Genomic DNA, 16,559 nt, shown 5'->3' on the forward strand with positions numbered 1-16,559 from the left:
AAAATATACTGCAAAATGTGCTGGGAAACAAATAACCCCCTGGGGGTTAAGGGTTGGAAAGTTCCAAATAGCCTGGGGGTTAGAGTTAATATGAATGAGTACTGTACTGTACAGTATGACTTTCAGCGAACGGGAAACATCCGCTAAATTTTAACTAGGTAACCAATGTTTGTCTGTTAGCTGGGAGGTAGGAACCACCCAAGTCAAGCAATCCTTACTTCGACTTCATTCGTCACAGAATACAGACTACAAAAGTACTTCTCGTACCTCTCGGCGTCCTCATCGCGCCGTTTTAATATTCTGCTTTATCCTTCGTTGAATAAACGGTCTTGCAGACAGTCATGTTTGATGATATTAATACTTGTAGGTTGGCCATGGCACCAGCCACCCGTAGAGAAACTACCGCTAGAGTCTTATTGGGTCCTTTGACTGGCCAGACAGTATTACATTCGATCCTCCTCTCTGGTTATGGCTCATTTTCCTTTTGCCTACACATAAACTGAATAGTCTGGCCTATTCTTTACATGTTCTCCTCTATCCTCATACACCTGACAACGAGATTAGCAAACAATTCTTCTTCGCTCAAGGGGTTAACTACTGCAATATAATTGTTCAGTTGCTACTTTCCTCTTGGTAAGGGTAGAAGAAACTCTTTAGCTATGGTAAGCAGTTCTTGGAGAAGTACACTCCAAAATCAAACCATTGTTTTTTGGTCTTTTTGGTCTTGGATAGTGCCATAGCCTCTGTACCATGGTCTTTCACTGTCCTGGGATAGAGTTCTCTTGCTTGAGGGTACACTCAGGCACACTATTCTATCTTATTTCTCTTCCTCTTATTTTTTCAAAGTTTTCTTAGTTTACATGTGGAAAATTCTTTTGAATGATGTTACTGTTCTTAAAATATTTTATTTTAGCTGTTAATTACTTGTAATTTTCCTTATTTCCTTTCCTCACTGGGCTATTTTCCCCGTTGGAGCCCTCGGGCTTATAGTATTCAGCTTTTCCAACTATGGTTGTAGCTTAGCAAGTAATAATAACAATAATATGCGATGTTCCTGATGACTTAAATTGCGTGACAGTTCTCTGTGCTACCGGCCATTATCCCCCATCGGTTACTGTTGTATCCTTCCAAGAAATTTGTCTTTGCCGGCGATCCCTTCGGAAGAAGAGGAAGGGGAAGGACACGGCGTGACATCTTTCCTTCGGTGTCTGCCATTTCAAGAAGGTGCTGAGGATGTATTGCCTAGATCTGCGGCATCAACCTGTACTCGTTCTCCCGTACCTCATTAGGTTTCGTTCCCACATGAGTGTCGGCATCAACCTGTACTCGTTCTCCCGTACCTCATTAGGTTTCGTTTCCCCATGAGTGTCGGCATCAACCTGTACTCATTCTCCCGTACCTCATTAGTATCCGCGCCGCAACTTCCAGGAGACCCAAAGAAACAGAAGATGATTTCTTTGAAGCCCAGAAGAATTGTCATAGAGTGCATGTCAAGAACCTACCCACTTGGATAGGCAATCCCAGTGCTGCATTGTCTCTCCTCAGTACTGCATCCTCTCTCCTCGCTTGCGAGGGGACATAGTAAATACAGGGAACGTGTTTCTTCCCACGAGTAATACCGTACCCATGACGTTTAATAAGAGCATGACATCGGCAAAGTTCGAATGGCCGTTGGACTTTCAACAAGGCAAACATAGCTGACTTCGGCATAAATTTTGTTATTGGAAAAAATAATTACTTTCCCTTTCCCTTTTCAGTGTGTTTGTGATTGCTTCCGATATCTGGCCCCAAGACATGCGGCTCTGCTTGGCAAAGAAGGCCGCAAGTATGGTCACTATATGAGCCCGGAGGTGGAATTCCATGTGCTTTGTGGTTTTTACAGTTGGCTGTAATGTTTGCAGTCATCCCCCTGAGAGGAGCATAGGGAGTGACCTCCTGTGCAGTGGGCAGAATTAGCGAAGAAGAAAAAGATGTCTAAGTGGGATTCATCGACTCGAGCTGAAGCCGACGAAACTAATCTAGCTCCTTTTTCCCTTCTTCAGGACTGGAGCTGGTTCTCTTCCCAGCAGTTTCTTCTAAGGCTCCTTCCTCTGGGAGAACCCATTTGAGAGAGGGAGGCTGGAGACTGCCCCCCAACCCTTAGGGAGTAGTTCCAAGTAGGCGAGTATATGGTCCTACTCTAGGACAGTTCACCCCTCCCTGCCTCCATCTCAACCATCTCCCCCGCTGTGATTTCTATCAATGAGCTTCAAGAGAATTTGGACCTTTCTAGGTAGTGGCCTACGCTTGGGTTTGATGGCACTTACGTCCGAGAGCCCGGAAGTCTTCTGCTGCTTTTCTATCGGTTCCCCCGCAGAAGAGGTATTTGATGAGGTCAAGCTAACGGTTTCGTTCCTGCGAGGGTGCTATCTCCAGCGGGGAAATCCTCAACCGCTGGGAAGAAGATGACTGTAAGACATTCCCAGAATCCTTCAATTGTTTCTTTTGTTTCTTTCCCTGCTGAGTCTTCGTCTACTATTTCGGAAGTGCCACAACAGTCTACAGGTGCATGATCATTGCTTGCCACTTCTAAGAAGAAGATAAAGTCACCAAAGTGCAGGATGACTGGTCATTTGGAGTTTCGCGAGATGTTGAATTATTCCCCTGCTTGGTTTTGTGGGGGAAGGTACACTACACTGAGCACCAACCTCTGGGGAGGAAGCTTTGTATCAGGTTCTAACGCACACAAGGAGGTTTTGAAGGATTGGGATTGGAAGAGACTGATCCACAGCATTACCAGTCAGGACTCCAGTCCCTCTCCTGCCTAGGGATGTTCCAGAGAAACTTTGGTAGCTGCTAGCGCGATGACTAAAGCTACTCGGAAGAAGGAAGTGTCAGCCGACACTTTAGACTCTTCCAATCGAAATTACCTGTCTAGCGCGCCATTGACACGCGACACAATCACTCCGTCTGGGTCCCTGCGAGCATAACCGACTCAATCGTCTCAGTCTTGCTCTCCATAAGCAAGGCGATCCTAAGCTTCTACAAAAGAGAAGTCTCATACATCTACCTCCCTCTCACCATGATAGAGAAATTCGCAGTCATCTTGGTCATGCTCTCCATGAGACAGGAAGGCTCACCCTTCTGAGGATCGGTCGCAGCGACGATCGCGGACACCCAGATCATGAAACGAGTCACGTAACCTGAGCTCCTCTCGACCTCTCTTCTTGATCACGATCGACCCAATCTGGCCATGGGCATGGTTCAGCCGGGATCCCATTGGTCTCGCTCCCCACCTACCATGGAACATAGAGAGGAAATGGTTGCATCGTCATCGCGATCTCCGTTTGCAAAGACCAATAAGGACCGGACTATCCAACATTCTTTTTCTCTCTAAAAGCTCTCGATCCAGTGGTGACCAGATTTCTTTGGAGAAGACATCCAGCCTTCAGACACCTAAATCCTAGGTAGGCAAAGGCAACGGAGAAGAAAAATCTCTCTACCCAAGCCCTCAGGTTCAGATCGGTCTGTCTCTGACTCCCGATCCAAGTATAAGGACGCCTTATCTGAGCGCAAGCTTGCTTCCGGGGAAGACAAAACAAGGAAACGTTTGACTCGTGAAAGGTCGCCCTCCGAGGACGATCGATTGTCATCACTGTCTGCTGCTCGGTCTGAGGACCACCATTCCAGGTCAATGTTTCTTCTAAGGCTCCTTCCTCTGGGAGAACCCATTTGAGAAAGGGAGGCTGGAGACTGGCCCCCACCCTTCGGGAGTAGTTCCAAGTAGGCGAGTATGTGGTCCTCACCTCCGCTGAGAGGAGGAATTCTTGAGACCCTTCAGACTATTCCACTCCAGTTCAGGACCCTCTGCCTGCTGAGAAGGACAACCCTGACAGGGACTCGTACTTACTTAGGGTCTCGGCACCGAGGCGTCGTCCGAGCCCATAGAGCTATAGGAGGAGGTCTGACGTTGGTAGATCAGAGATGTGGGGTTCCGCAGTGTTCCCGGCCGAACCTTGAACTAACCTCGGTATTGTACCACCCGTGTGTTACACGAGCGTACATAGTAACGATATTTCTCTTTTTTGTATATATCCTTTGTATCTTTGCTCCCCCCCGGGCACTGACAGCAACTTGTTTTAACATGTCTGCATACTCCATTGTTAACTGTTAACGGAACCGCTTGGCGGTTTGACAAGAAATAGCATGTCTGTATTTTGTAACCTTCTTACCGGGATCTTGTGTGTATATATACTCGATGTGTCGTAATAAAGTTACTCAGTTGCTTTCATCTCGCCTTTGAGACACAACCTACTCTTGGCACGTCATAGTATCTGGAAACGCGTAATCTTCAGATCGATGGTGAATAAGAAGTCTCCAGAACTGTATCTCTTCGATCGACTGACCCTATCGTCCTCAAGGCGACAGCTGCTCCAGGATCGAGACAGGCTTCTGACATTTTGCCACAATCTGGGGATCATTTCCAGTTCGAAGACGTTCTGTCTCGAGCCACAATCTGGGGATCATTTCCAGTTCGAAGACGTTCTGTCTCGAGCCACAATCTGGGGATCATTTCCGGTTCGAAGACGTTCTGTCTCGAGCCACAATCTGGGGATCATTTCCGGTTCGAAGACGTTCTGTCTCGAGCCACAATCTGGGGATCATTTCCGGTTCGAAGACGTTCTGTCTCGAGCCACAATCTGGGGATCATTTCCGGTTCGAAGACGTTCCGTCTCGAGCCACAATCTGGGGATCATTTCCGGTTCGAAGACGTTCCGTCTCGAGCCACAATCTGGGGATCATTTCCGGTTCGAAGACGTTCCGTCTCGAGCCACAATCTGGGGATCAGTTCCGGTTCGAAGACGTTCCGTCTCGAGCCACAATCTGGGGATCATTTCCGGTTCGAAGACGTTCCGTCTCGAGCCACAATCTGGAGATCAGTTCCGGTTCGAAGACGTTCCGTCTCGAGCCACAATCTGGGGATCAGTTCCGGTTCGAAGACGTTCCGTCTCGAGCCACAATCTGGGGATCATTTCCGGTTCGAAGACGTTCCGTCTCGAGCCACAACCTGGGGATCATTTCCGGTTCGAAGACGTTCCGTCTCGAGCCACAACCTGGGGATCATTTCCGGTTCGAAGACGTTCCGTCTCGAGCCACAACCTGGGGATCATTTCCGGTTCGAAGACGTTCCGTCTCGAGCCACAACCTGGGGATCATTTCCGGTTCGAAGACGTTCCGTCTCGAGCCACAACCTGGGGATCATTTCCGGTTCGAAGACGTTCCGTCTCGAGCCACAACCTGGGGATCATTTCCGGTTCGAAGACGTTCCGTCTCGAGCCACAACCTGGGGATCATTTCCAGTTCGAAGACGTTCCGTCTCGAGCCACAACCTGGGGATCATTTCCAGTTCGAAGACGTTCCGTCTCGAGCCACAACCTGGGGATCATTTCCAGTTCGAAGACGTTCCGTCTCAAGCCACAACCTGGGGATCATTTCCAGTTCGAAGACGTTCCGTCTCGAGCCACAACCTGGGGATCATTTCCAGTTCGAAGACGTTCCGTCTCGAGCCACAACCTGGGTATCATTTCCAGTTCGAAGACGTTCTGTCTCGAGCCACAACCTGGGGATCATTTCCAGTTCGAAGACGTTCTGCCTCGAGCCACAATCTGGGGATCATTTCCAGTTGGAAGAAATTCTGTCTCGAGTCCAAGAGAAGGACAGAATACCTGGAGACATTGATTACAGCAGCAGAGAGTGTGGCAGACAATCGTATCAACAAACTTGCGGAGGTTGTGCTTCTTAAAGGTAATATTTACCTATACGTCAGTGGCAACGTCTTCACTGCCCACTACCTTTGGGAACAGACCCACAGGTCTCTGGATAGCTTTACTGTGGTACCAGTTTTAGCAGCTCGACAAGTGGTATAGCGAGCCCAGTTCCCTCACAGGACACGTAGCATCGCATCTGGATGGCGGTTACGATCTATGTTTACAATGAAAGGTGATATCTGGCAATTTTAACATTCTTGGGGTGAAGCAATCGCTCAAATTTCTGGTTGAACCGGATGCTAGATGCAAGTAAGCTATCCACTGGAGTGGATTCCCAATGCTCAAAGCAAGGCGGAAAAGGGACCCACGCTCAAAGCAAGGCGGACAAGGGACCCACGCTCAAAGCAAGGCGGACAAGGGACCCATGCTCAAAGCAAGGCAGACAAGGGACCCATGCTCGAAGCGAGGCAGACAAGGGACCCATGCTCAAAGCAAGGCGGACAAGGGACCCATGCTCAAAGCAAGGCGGACAAGGGACCCACGCTCAAAGCAAGGCAGACAAGGGACCTATGCTCAAAGCAAGGCAGACAAGGGACCCATGCTCAAAGCAAGGCGGACAAGGGACCCACGCTCAAAGCAAGGCGGACAAGGGACCCATGCTCAAAGCAAGGCAGACAAGGGACCCATGCTCAAAGCGAGGCAGACAAGGGACCCATGCTCAAAGCAAGGCGGACAAGGGACCCATGCTCGAAGCCAGGCGGGCAAGGGACCCACGCTCAAAGCAAGGCGGACAAGGGACCCACGCTCAAAGCAAGGCGGACAAGGGACCCATGCTCAAAGCAAGGCAGACAAGGGACCCATGCTCGAAGCGAGGCAGACAAGGGACCCATGCTCAAAGCAAGGCGGACAAGGGACCCATGCTCAAAGCAAGGCGGACAAGGGACCCACGCTCAAAGCAAGGCAGACAAGGGACCCATGCTCAAAGCAAGGCAGACAAGGGACCCATGCTCAAAGCAAGGCGGACAAGGGACCCACGCTCAAAGCAAGGCGGACAAGGGACCCATGCTCAAAGCAAGGCAGACAAGGGACCCATGCTCGAAGCGAGGCAGACAAGGGACCCATGCTCAAAGCAAGGCGGACAAGGGACCCATGCTCGAAGCCAGGCGGACAAGGGACCCACGCTCAAAGCAAGGCGGACGAGGGACCCATGCTCAAAGCAAGACGGACAAGCTCAAAGCAAGGCGGACGAGGGACCCATGCTCAAAGCAAGGCGGACGAGGGACCCATGCTCAAAGCAAGGCGGACGAGGGACCCATGCTCAAAGCAAGGCGGACGAGGGACCCATGCTCAAAGCAAGGCGGACAAGGGACCCACGCTCAAAGCAAGGCGGACAAGGGACCCATGCTCAAAGCCAGGTGGACAAGGGACCCACGCTCAAAGCAAGGCGGACGAGGGACCCATGCTCAAAGCAAGACGGACAAGCTCAAAGCAAGGCGGACGAGGGACCCATGCTCAAAGCAAGGCGGACGAGGGACCCATGCTCAAAGCAAGGCGGACGAGGGACCCATGCTCAAAGCAAGGCGGACGAGGGACCCATGCTCAAAGCAAGGCGGACAAGGGACCCACGCTCAAAGCAAGGCGGACAAGGGACCCATGCTCAAAGCCAGGCGGACAAGGGACCCACGCTCAAAGCAAGGCGGACGAGGGACCCATGCTCAAAGCAAGACGGACAAGCTCAAAGCAAGGCGGACGAGGGACCCATGCTCAAAGCAAGGCGGACGAGGGACCCATGCTCAAAGCAAGGCGGACGAGGGACCCATGCTCAAAGCAAGGCGGACGAGGGACCCATGCTCAAAGCAAGGCGGACGAGGGACCCATGCTCAAAGCAAGGCAGACAAGGGACCCATGCTCGAAGCGAGGCAGACAAGGGACCCATGCTCAAAGCAAGGCGGACAAGGGACCCATGCTCGAAGCCAGGCGGGCAAGGGACCCATGCTCAAAGCCAGGCGGACAAGGGACCCACGCTCAAAGCAAGGCGGACGAGGGACCCACGCTCAAAGCAAGACGGACAAGCTCAAAGCAAGGCGGACGAGGGACCCATGCTCAAAGCAAGGCGGACGAGGGACCCATGCTCAAAGCAAGGCGGACGAGGGACCCATGCTCAAAGCAAGGCGGACGAGGGACCCATGCTCAAAGCAAAGCGGACGAGGGACCCATGCTCAAAGCAAGGCGGACGAGGGACCCATGCTCAAAGCAAGGCGGACGAGGGACCCATGCTCAAAGCAAGGCGGACAAGGGACCCATGCTCAAAGCAAGGCGGACGAGGGACCCATGCTCAAAGCAAGGCAGACGAGGGACCCATGCTCAAAGCAAGGCGGACAAGGGACTCGTTGTATTCACATTCATTAATCGTACATGTAATTATTCAATAGATAGATATCCTATTGATGTAGATTCTTCACGGCCTTGCATGACTCCTCTTGCATCCCTATGCAGGAATCATGACTTTCGCTCCTACTTAGAACCAAAGTTCATTGATGTACAGTATCCCCAGTCAGTAAACCAAGTCGGTGGCGTAGGGACTTCTTCCCTCCTATGGATAAGTCTCCTATTAAAGATCGATGGTTAGTATCATAAAAATAAATCACAACTTTCAAAGTAATTTTTAGTTTTCCTTAGACTTTCAACCTTCGTGGCCTGCCTATGCCTAGGCCGCAGGTCAAAGTCAGGGCCACTCGGCCTCTCTGGTAGACAGGGCCACTCGGCCTCTCTGGTAGACAGGACCACTCGGCCTCTCTGGTAGACGGGGCCACTCGGCCTCTCTGGTAGACAGGGCCACTCGGCCTCTCTGGTAGACAGGGCCACTCGGCCTCTCTGGTAGACAGGGCCACTCGGCCTCTCTAGTAGACAGGGCCACTCGGCCTCTCTAGTAGACAGGGCTGAGGCCTTCAACTTACATGGCCTGCCTAAGCCTAAGCCGCAGGTGAAAGTCAGGGCCGCTCGGCCTCTCTGGTAGACAGGGCTTATCCGCCACCTGGCAGCCAACGACACTTACCTTGTTTGAAGTCTAATGGCTGTTTCAGTCAGGCTCCTATTAAAGTTCTCGGGTTTAGGAAATATACAAATTACTTGAAGATATATTATATTCTTTACCTGATCACAAAGAACCCTTTGATCTAGAAGAAGGACACTCCAAAATCAAACCATTGTTCTCTAGTCATAGATAGTGCCATAGCCTCTGCACCATGGTCTTCCACTGTCTTGGGTTAAAGTTCTCTTGCTTAAGGGTAAACTTTGGCACACTATTCTATCTAATTTCTCTTCCTCTTGTTATGTTAGTTTTTATAGTTTATATAAATATCTATTTCAATGTTATTACTGTACTCTTATTTTATATTTCCTTTTTTCCTTTCCTCACTGGGTTTTATTCCCTGTTGTGGCCCCAGGGCTTATAGCATCCTGCTTTTCCAACTAGGGTTGTAGCTTAGTAAGTAATAATAATTATAATAATAATAATAATAATAATAATAATAATAATAATCTGAAGGTTCCAGTTGCTCTTCCCACAATGCTGTATGAAAACTGATATTAATACTGCTTTGAAATATCTATAGTTGTTCCTACCGTATACGTAATAAAAACCTTCAACCTTCATTGAGGCTGGTACCGGCCATTAAGCTTTCAATGAAGCTGGTGGATGACGGGTGACAGGAGATCCCTTCACCATCACCCTACACATAACAATCGCCTTCCCTTTCATTTTGGCTATCGCTGAGTACACATACACTTCCCAGCGCTTAAAATTTATGATACATTCTACTTTTTCTTCCAATTTGGATTGCCGTTGTGAAGTCAGCTCCATGTTCGGTCGTGCTGCTGCGTCCCGGCAAACCCGGTAAGGACTGTGTCCGGTACGTGAGTAAGCTGGGAGTCGACCTGCGCGAACTGTGTTCTTGCTACAGGGGACGTTTCTGTTTGTAGGATTCCCCCATCCCGAGGTTGCCAAGAATTGGAAGAAGTCAAAAAGGGGTTCTTCGGAATTGGGTTCTGGGTTCGCCGAACCTGATTTCCAAGAAGCTCTCAGGCTTCTTGTTCTTTCTTCGGGTTTGAAGGCTGCAGTGTTCTTCCTCTTCTCCCTCTGGGGCAGTGACCGTCAGATGAGTGAAGAGGTTGAAGGTGTCCTTTGTTCTTCCCTTAGAAAGCCCTTTGAGTATAACAGTTTTGTCTTCCTCTAATGGAGGTAATAACCCCTCTGCCTCTTGCTCAAAGCACTCCCAATGACGTATCCCTTGATGCCCCTTGCAAGAAGGATCTGTGTACTGCGGCCCACCCTTGGTATCGATGGCGCCCCTTCAACGGCGAAGCTTCTGGAGGTGTTAGCTGCAACTAGGTCGAGGAAGTCTTCCCGCCTTGCTGCTACTGCTGCTTCTCCCTCTAGTGGAGAGTGGTGGAGTGGCATCCTAGGACAAGCCCCTTAATATTGATGAACCATCGCTCGACTGTGGTGAAGATGTGTCGTTGCTCCCAGTCTTTTGCTTCATCTGATCCCTCACTAGAGGAGATCACCAAAAACACAGGATGATCAATCTAGAAAAGTCTCGAGAACTCTCCAGGTTCTTCCGCTTGGCTTCGTGCGAGGAGAGGCGTTGCACTAAAACCTTCCCTCAGGAGAAGCTTGGAGGTGCGAGATTCAAGGGCTTTGTAGTAATTCTCGCAAGGGAATAGCTACGCTCTAATCCCTATCCTTGCCAGGGATGTTCCTCGGATGTTTCGGTATCTCTGCTCGGTGGAACTGCCAGATAAAGTTGATACATGATGGAGATGGAAGTATCGCTTCTATTGCTGCAGTCTGCCTGACGTAAGTTGATAGGGCACTCGGTAGTGATGACGGTCATCAACACGACCGAGTGCATCAACAAGAAGGGAGGGATGATATCCAAACCTATTTGCGACTTGACAAAGCAGGCACAAACAACGCAATATGCTTGTCAGCAAGGAACATTCCAGGCAACAGGAACGTACTGGTGGACGTACTCAGTCGCCAGGGGCAGGATGTATGAAGAGTGATCCCTACTCCTCAACCTGGCAAGAAGGCTTCTTACCCGGTGGAATTCCCCAACTATAGACTTGTTCGCGACACGACTGAACACGATTCGATTGCCACCCTGGAAGATGCGTTCCAACATCTACGGGACAACCTGGATGACTTTACTTTTCCTTCCTTCTGCCAGATATGACAAATGCTCAACAAGATGTTGACAACTTTGAACGACAGACTCACCCTGATGGCTCCCAAGTGGCCACAAGCCGATTGGCTTACGGACTTGCTGATGCTCCTAATCGAGGTACCGTTGCAACTACCGCAAAGGTTCAACTTTCTCAGTCAGCCGCATGTACAGAGGGACCACAACTCATTGGTATCCCTGTCACTTCATGGTTGGAGACTATCCAGCATCTCCGCATCTCCTACGAGGGAAAGGTACTGCGCAGATGTATAGGTAACATCGTAGATCCTCTGCAGCAGTCTACGAGGGAAAGTAAATCATCTCTTCGATTGGTGTCGTAGATGGGTACTTCTCCAGACGGAGCTTCTCTGCAATTGATAGTTAATTTCTTTCTCTACCTCCCCCTACCTCAGGATAAGTCAACTATCAAAGGTCAAAGGTTTGTATCAACTCTAGGAACAAATCACAAATTTATGAATCAATTTGTATTTTTCCTGACCATACAAACCGGAGACCTTTTAGTTGTACGGGTCATACGAGGCCAAAGGTCGAAGCGAAGGTAAGCGCTACGCCCCCCGGCTGTGCATTTACCTCGGTAAAAGTTCAACGGCCGGCTCTATCATCGCCGAAATCTCGCTCCTATTAAAGGTTCTGGTTTTGTATGGTTAAGGAAAACTAAAAATTGATTCTAAAATATTGTGTGATTTGTTTAGCCGTTTTCGTTCCGCTTTTTCACGTTCTCATTTTCGTTTCAGGGAGTGGGCGGGCTCCTGCCACGTGACTGCGATGGTGATTCTGTATAGTGAGGCAAGATTGAAACTATAGCTGATGAAGATTCTATGTGGAATAGCAAGATTGAAACTATAGCTGATGAAGATTCTGTATAGCGAAGCAAGATTGAAACTATAGCTGAAGAAGATTCCGTGTGGAATAGCAAGATTGAAGGTTGAGGAAGAGGAATAGCTGCGGGTTGTATAACATTTTCTTTTGATTTGCGACTTACTTAGCTACTGTAGTTAATATAAGAACAAGAGTGACGGTGAGACACGATGATTAGAACAAGGACAACGAGACACGATGATTAAAACTAGACTGCCGTAAAACACAGCTGCAATGCCGTTCGGTGGTGCAAACGAGGTGATGGTCGTTAACGAAACGTAGAGCCCGTGCGTGTCATCTACATAGAATCAGCATCTCGTAGGTGCGGGAACAAACATGGCCGCCACGTCTGTTAAAACGGAAGAGGGCGGTCTGGTGCCGCTAGCTTCGATCAAGCAGGAAAGGGAAGACGAGGCGCCGTCAAACGGCTCGTCAAACGGAGCCGACGGCCCTAACATTCTCGAGCCCTACGTCGTTATCAAGACCGAACCGGGATTTATCGATCCCGATAGAATCGCCGAGGACGAGTCGAACGAGGGAAAGAAGTCAATCGCCGAGGAAGCGAAATCGAAAGATTCACGAGAGGAGAAAGAGCCGATAGTTTCATTGTCAGCGAAGAGGAAAAGGAAACTCAGTCCCGACGAAGCCGGCGAGACGGATCCGCACGAAGGGAAGAAGAAGAAGAAGCCCTTCGCTTGCCCGGAGTGCCAGCACCGGTTTGGCAGATCGGCCGACCTCAAGAAGCACCTGCGTACGCACACGGGCGAGAAACCGTTCACTTGCAGCGAGTGCCAGACCAGCTTCTCCCGCCTCAGTAACCTCAAGACTCACATGAGGGTCCACACGGGGGAGAGACCCTACAGTTGCCCCGAGTGCGAGGCTAGCTTCGCCCTGTCCAACAACCTCAAGACGCACATGCGCACCCACACGGGCGAGAAGCCCTTCGCCTGCCCACAGTGCTCGAGCAGTTTCTCCCAGTCCAGCAGCCTGAAGATCCACGTCCGCACCCACACGGGCGAGAAGCCCTTCGCCTGCACCGAGTGCGACAGCAGCTTCACCAAGTCGGGCCACCTCCGGCGGCACATGAGGACCCACACGGGCGAGAGGCCCTTCGTGTGCTCCGAGTGTTCCGCCAGCTTCGCCTGCCTCAGCAACTACAAGATCCACGTGAGGAACCACCGGGGCGAGCGGCCCTTCGCCTGCACCGAGTGCCCGAGTCGCTTCGCCCGCCTGGCCGACCTCAAGGGCCACACCAGAATCCACACGGGCGAGAGGCCCTACGCGTGCACGCTGTGCGAGAGCGCCTTCAACCAGTCGAGCCACCTGAAGAATCACATGCGCACGCACACGGGAGAGCGGCCCTTCTCGTGCGCCCAGTGCAGCAGCAGCTTCTCCCGCTCGTCGGACCTCAAGACCCACGCGATGACCCACACGGGCGAACGGCCCTTCGCCTGCACGGAATGCCCGAGCGCCTTCTCCAAGTCCAGCCACCTCAAGAGGCACATGAACACACACGCCGAGGGGGGGAAGAAGAAGTTCAGCTGCACTGAATGTACAAGCAGCTTCTCCTGTCTTAGTAACTTCAAGTTGCACAAGAGAATCCACACGGGCGAGAAGCCCTTCTCTTGCGCGGAGTGTCCGAGCGCCTTCGCCCGATCCAGTCACCTTAAGTCCCACATGCGTGTACACACGGGTGAGAAGCCCTTCGTCTGCCCCGTGTGCGAGTGCCGCTTCTCCCTCTCGCACGGCCTGAAAAGACACATGCGCACGCATACCTGAGGTACGATCTTTCGTGAAGACGTCAGTCGTCTTTTTGTTCACCTATCAAATACTGTTTTGTGCAGAGCCATAATTCGTTCAGGAAAGATTCAATTTACTCCAGACCAGAGAACAGTGTTATTCATTTTAGGGTTGAACGATATCCCCTCTCACAGGAAGTTAAAGTATGCACTGTATTTCATTATGATTATTGTCATTATAAGCTACAACCCTAGTAGGAAAACCAGGATGCTATAAGCCCAAAACTCCAAGAAAATAAACTATAAGTAACGAACAATCAAAATAAAATATTCTAAGAACAGTAACAATATTGAAATAAATCTTTCATATATGAAATACAAAAACTTCAATGAAACAAAAGAAAGAGAAATAAGATAGAATAGTGTGCCCGAGTGTACCCTCAAGCAAGAGAACTCTAACCCAAGACAGTGGAAGGCCATGATACAGAGGCTATGGCACTACCCAAGACTAGAAAAAACTGGTATGATTTTGGAGTGTCCTTCTCCAAAAAGAGCTGCTTACCATAGCTAAAGAGTCTCTTCTATTCTTACCCTTAAGAGGAAAGTAGCCACTGAACAATTACAGTACAGTAGTTAACCCCTCGGGCAAAGAAGAATTGTTTCGTAAGCTTAAGTGTTTTCCGGTGTACGAGGAAAGAAGAAAATACGGAAAGAATAGGTCAGACTATTCGGTGTATGTGTAGGCAAAGTAAAAATGAGCCGTAACCAGAGAGAGGCATCTAATGTAGTACTGTCTGGCTAGTCAAAGGACCTAATAACTCTCTAGCAGTAGTATCTCAACGGGTGGCTGGTGCCACTCAACCGGAGTACAAACTGTTTCGCCAATTATTAAACCCTTTTACCCCGAGGCTATTTGGAACTTTCTAACCCTTAACCCCTAGGGGATATTTTTTCAAGCACATTTTTGCAATATATTTTTTTTTTAAATTGCTCTAACAGCCTTAATTTTCATCATAGAGAGGTCAGGTTGGTCTCATTCTCTTGGAAAATGCCTGAAGTTTCTCAAAAAATTATCAAAAATGTGCAAAAAAAATGTAAACAGCAGTTTTTTGCAAGGACGTACCGGTACGTCCATGGGGGTAAAAGGATGAGTTTTGTGAAACGTACCAGTACGTCCATGGGGGTAAAAGGATGAGTTTTGTGAAACGTACCAGTACGTCCATGGGGGTTAAGGGATGAGTTTTGTGAAACGTACCAGTACGTCCTTTGGGGGTAAAGGGATGAGTTTTGTGAAACGTACCAGTACGTCCATGGGGGTAAAGGGATGAGTTTTGTGAAACGTACCAGTACGTCCTTTGGGGGTAAAGGGATGAGTTTTGTGAAACGTACCAGTACGTCCTTTGGGGGTAAAAGGATGAGTTTTGTGAAACGTACCAGTATGTCCTTTGGGGGTAAAAGGGTTAACGAGTGGGCATTGAAGTTTTTTGTTATGAGGAGTCAAACGGTTATTTTCATATGTACTAAAACTGAAGTTTTTTTCTGTGTAATATACATTTTCTTTGGATTTAACTTTGTATATCTTTTAGTAACTTGTATTTATAAACCTGTTTTTGTTTTAGATAGATATGCTGGTTGCTGTAAATTCGAGTCGACGTTTCACTTCGCAATAAACGTTCATTGCGAAGACAATCTCTTTTCATTATCCGGTTGAATATTTCTCAAATGGTAGTGGACGATCTCGGGCATTGTATGCAAGTCTACGAGATAGTCATAATTAACACTTGCTGATACCAAATTGTAAACGACAAATCAAAGTTGGAAGGAGGTTATGTTTTAACCCTTGTTTGTGTGTCAGTGTTTGTTTGCGAACAGCTACCTGGCCAAAGTTTTAATTATAACCCCTGTTTGTATTTTTCTGTTTGCGAACAGCTTCCTGGCCACAATTTCAATTATAACCCCTGTTTGTATTTGTCTGTGTTTGTTTGCGAACAGCTACCTGGCCACAATTTTAATCATAACCCATTTGTATTTGTCTGTTTGTTTGCGAACAGCTTCCTGGCCAAAATTTTAATTATAACGCCTGTTTTTATTTGTCTGTTTGTTTGCGAACAGCTTCCTGGCCACAATTTTAATCGTAGTGTAATGAAACTTGCAGGGTTTAACTGTTATGTAAAAAGCTGGAAATGATTAAATTTTAGAAGGTCAAGGTCAAAGGTCAAGGTCGAGCAAAAGGTCGATAAATAAGTGGAGGTCTGGGCCCTACTGAGTCCCTCTCTATAGTCCATTTCTTTTAGCGAGGCAGATTTGCACCGACTCGCAGCGGTGCCCTTTTAGCTCGGAAAAGTTTCCTGATAGCTGATTGGTTGGACGAGATAATTCTAACCAATCAGCGATCAGGAAACTTTTCCGAGCTAAAAGGGCACTGCTGTGAGTCGGTAAAAATCTGCCTCGCTAAAAGAAATGGACTATAGTTATTATCATTATTAACCAAATATTTAAAATATTTCAGCCTTTTTAAGACCTGCTACTCTGATTTTGGCCTTTTTTTAGACTTTAACTGAAAATTCCTAGACTTTAAATTGTGTTTTTTTCTTGATATTTCATTTTTCTAGACTTTTTTAAAACTTGAAAAAGGGACCTTGCCTAGATTGTTAACCAAGGCATTTTATCAGACTTTTTTACCTAGATGTTTTTAAGACTTAACTGGGCTTTATATAGACTTTTAAAATTTATATCTTAACTGTTTAATGACTGACAAATTAACAGAACTTGCCAGTTAACCCTTTTACCCCCAGGCTATTTGGAAATTTCCAACCCTTAACCCCCAGGGGGTTATTTTTTTCCCAGCACATTTTGCAGTATATATTTTTTTAAATTGCTCTAACAGCCTTAATTTTCCTCATAGAGAGGTCAGGTTGGTCTCATTCTCTTGGAAAATGCCTGAATTTTCTCAAAAATTTAGCAGAAAT

The 16,559-nt window shown here is 48.4% G+C and overlaps 2 protein-coding genes across 2 annotated transcripts in view; one reads left to right on the forward strand and one right to left on the reverse strand.

Annotated features, from left to right (window-relative positions):
* Nucleotides 1-16,559, reverse strand: part of LOC137633999 (gastrula zinc finger protein XlCGF57.1-like) — a 156,349-nt gene that overhangs the window by 94,802 nt on the left and 44,988 nt on the right. The window lies entirely within an intron of this gene.
* LOC137633998 (oocyte zinc finger protein XlCOF6-like) lies at nt 11,802-13,865 on the forward strand. Its single transcript, XM_068366241.1, has one exon. The coding sequence runs from the start codon at nt 12,188-12,190 to the stop codon at nt 13,628-13,630; it is 1,443 nt and encodes a 480-aa protein (XP_068222342.1). The 5' UTR covers nt 11,802-12,187; the 3' UTR covers nt 13,631-13,865.

Source organism: Palaemon carinicauda, chromosome 43 (genome assembly GCF_036898095.1).
Source record: "Palaemon carinicauda isolate YSFRI2023 chromosome 43, ASM3689809v2, whole genome shotgun sequence".
Lineage (NCBI taxonomy): Eukaryota > Metazoa > Arthropoda > Malacostraca > Decapoda > Palaemonidae > Palaemon > Palaemon carinicauda.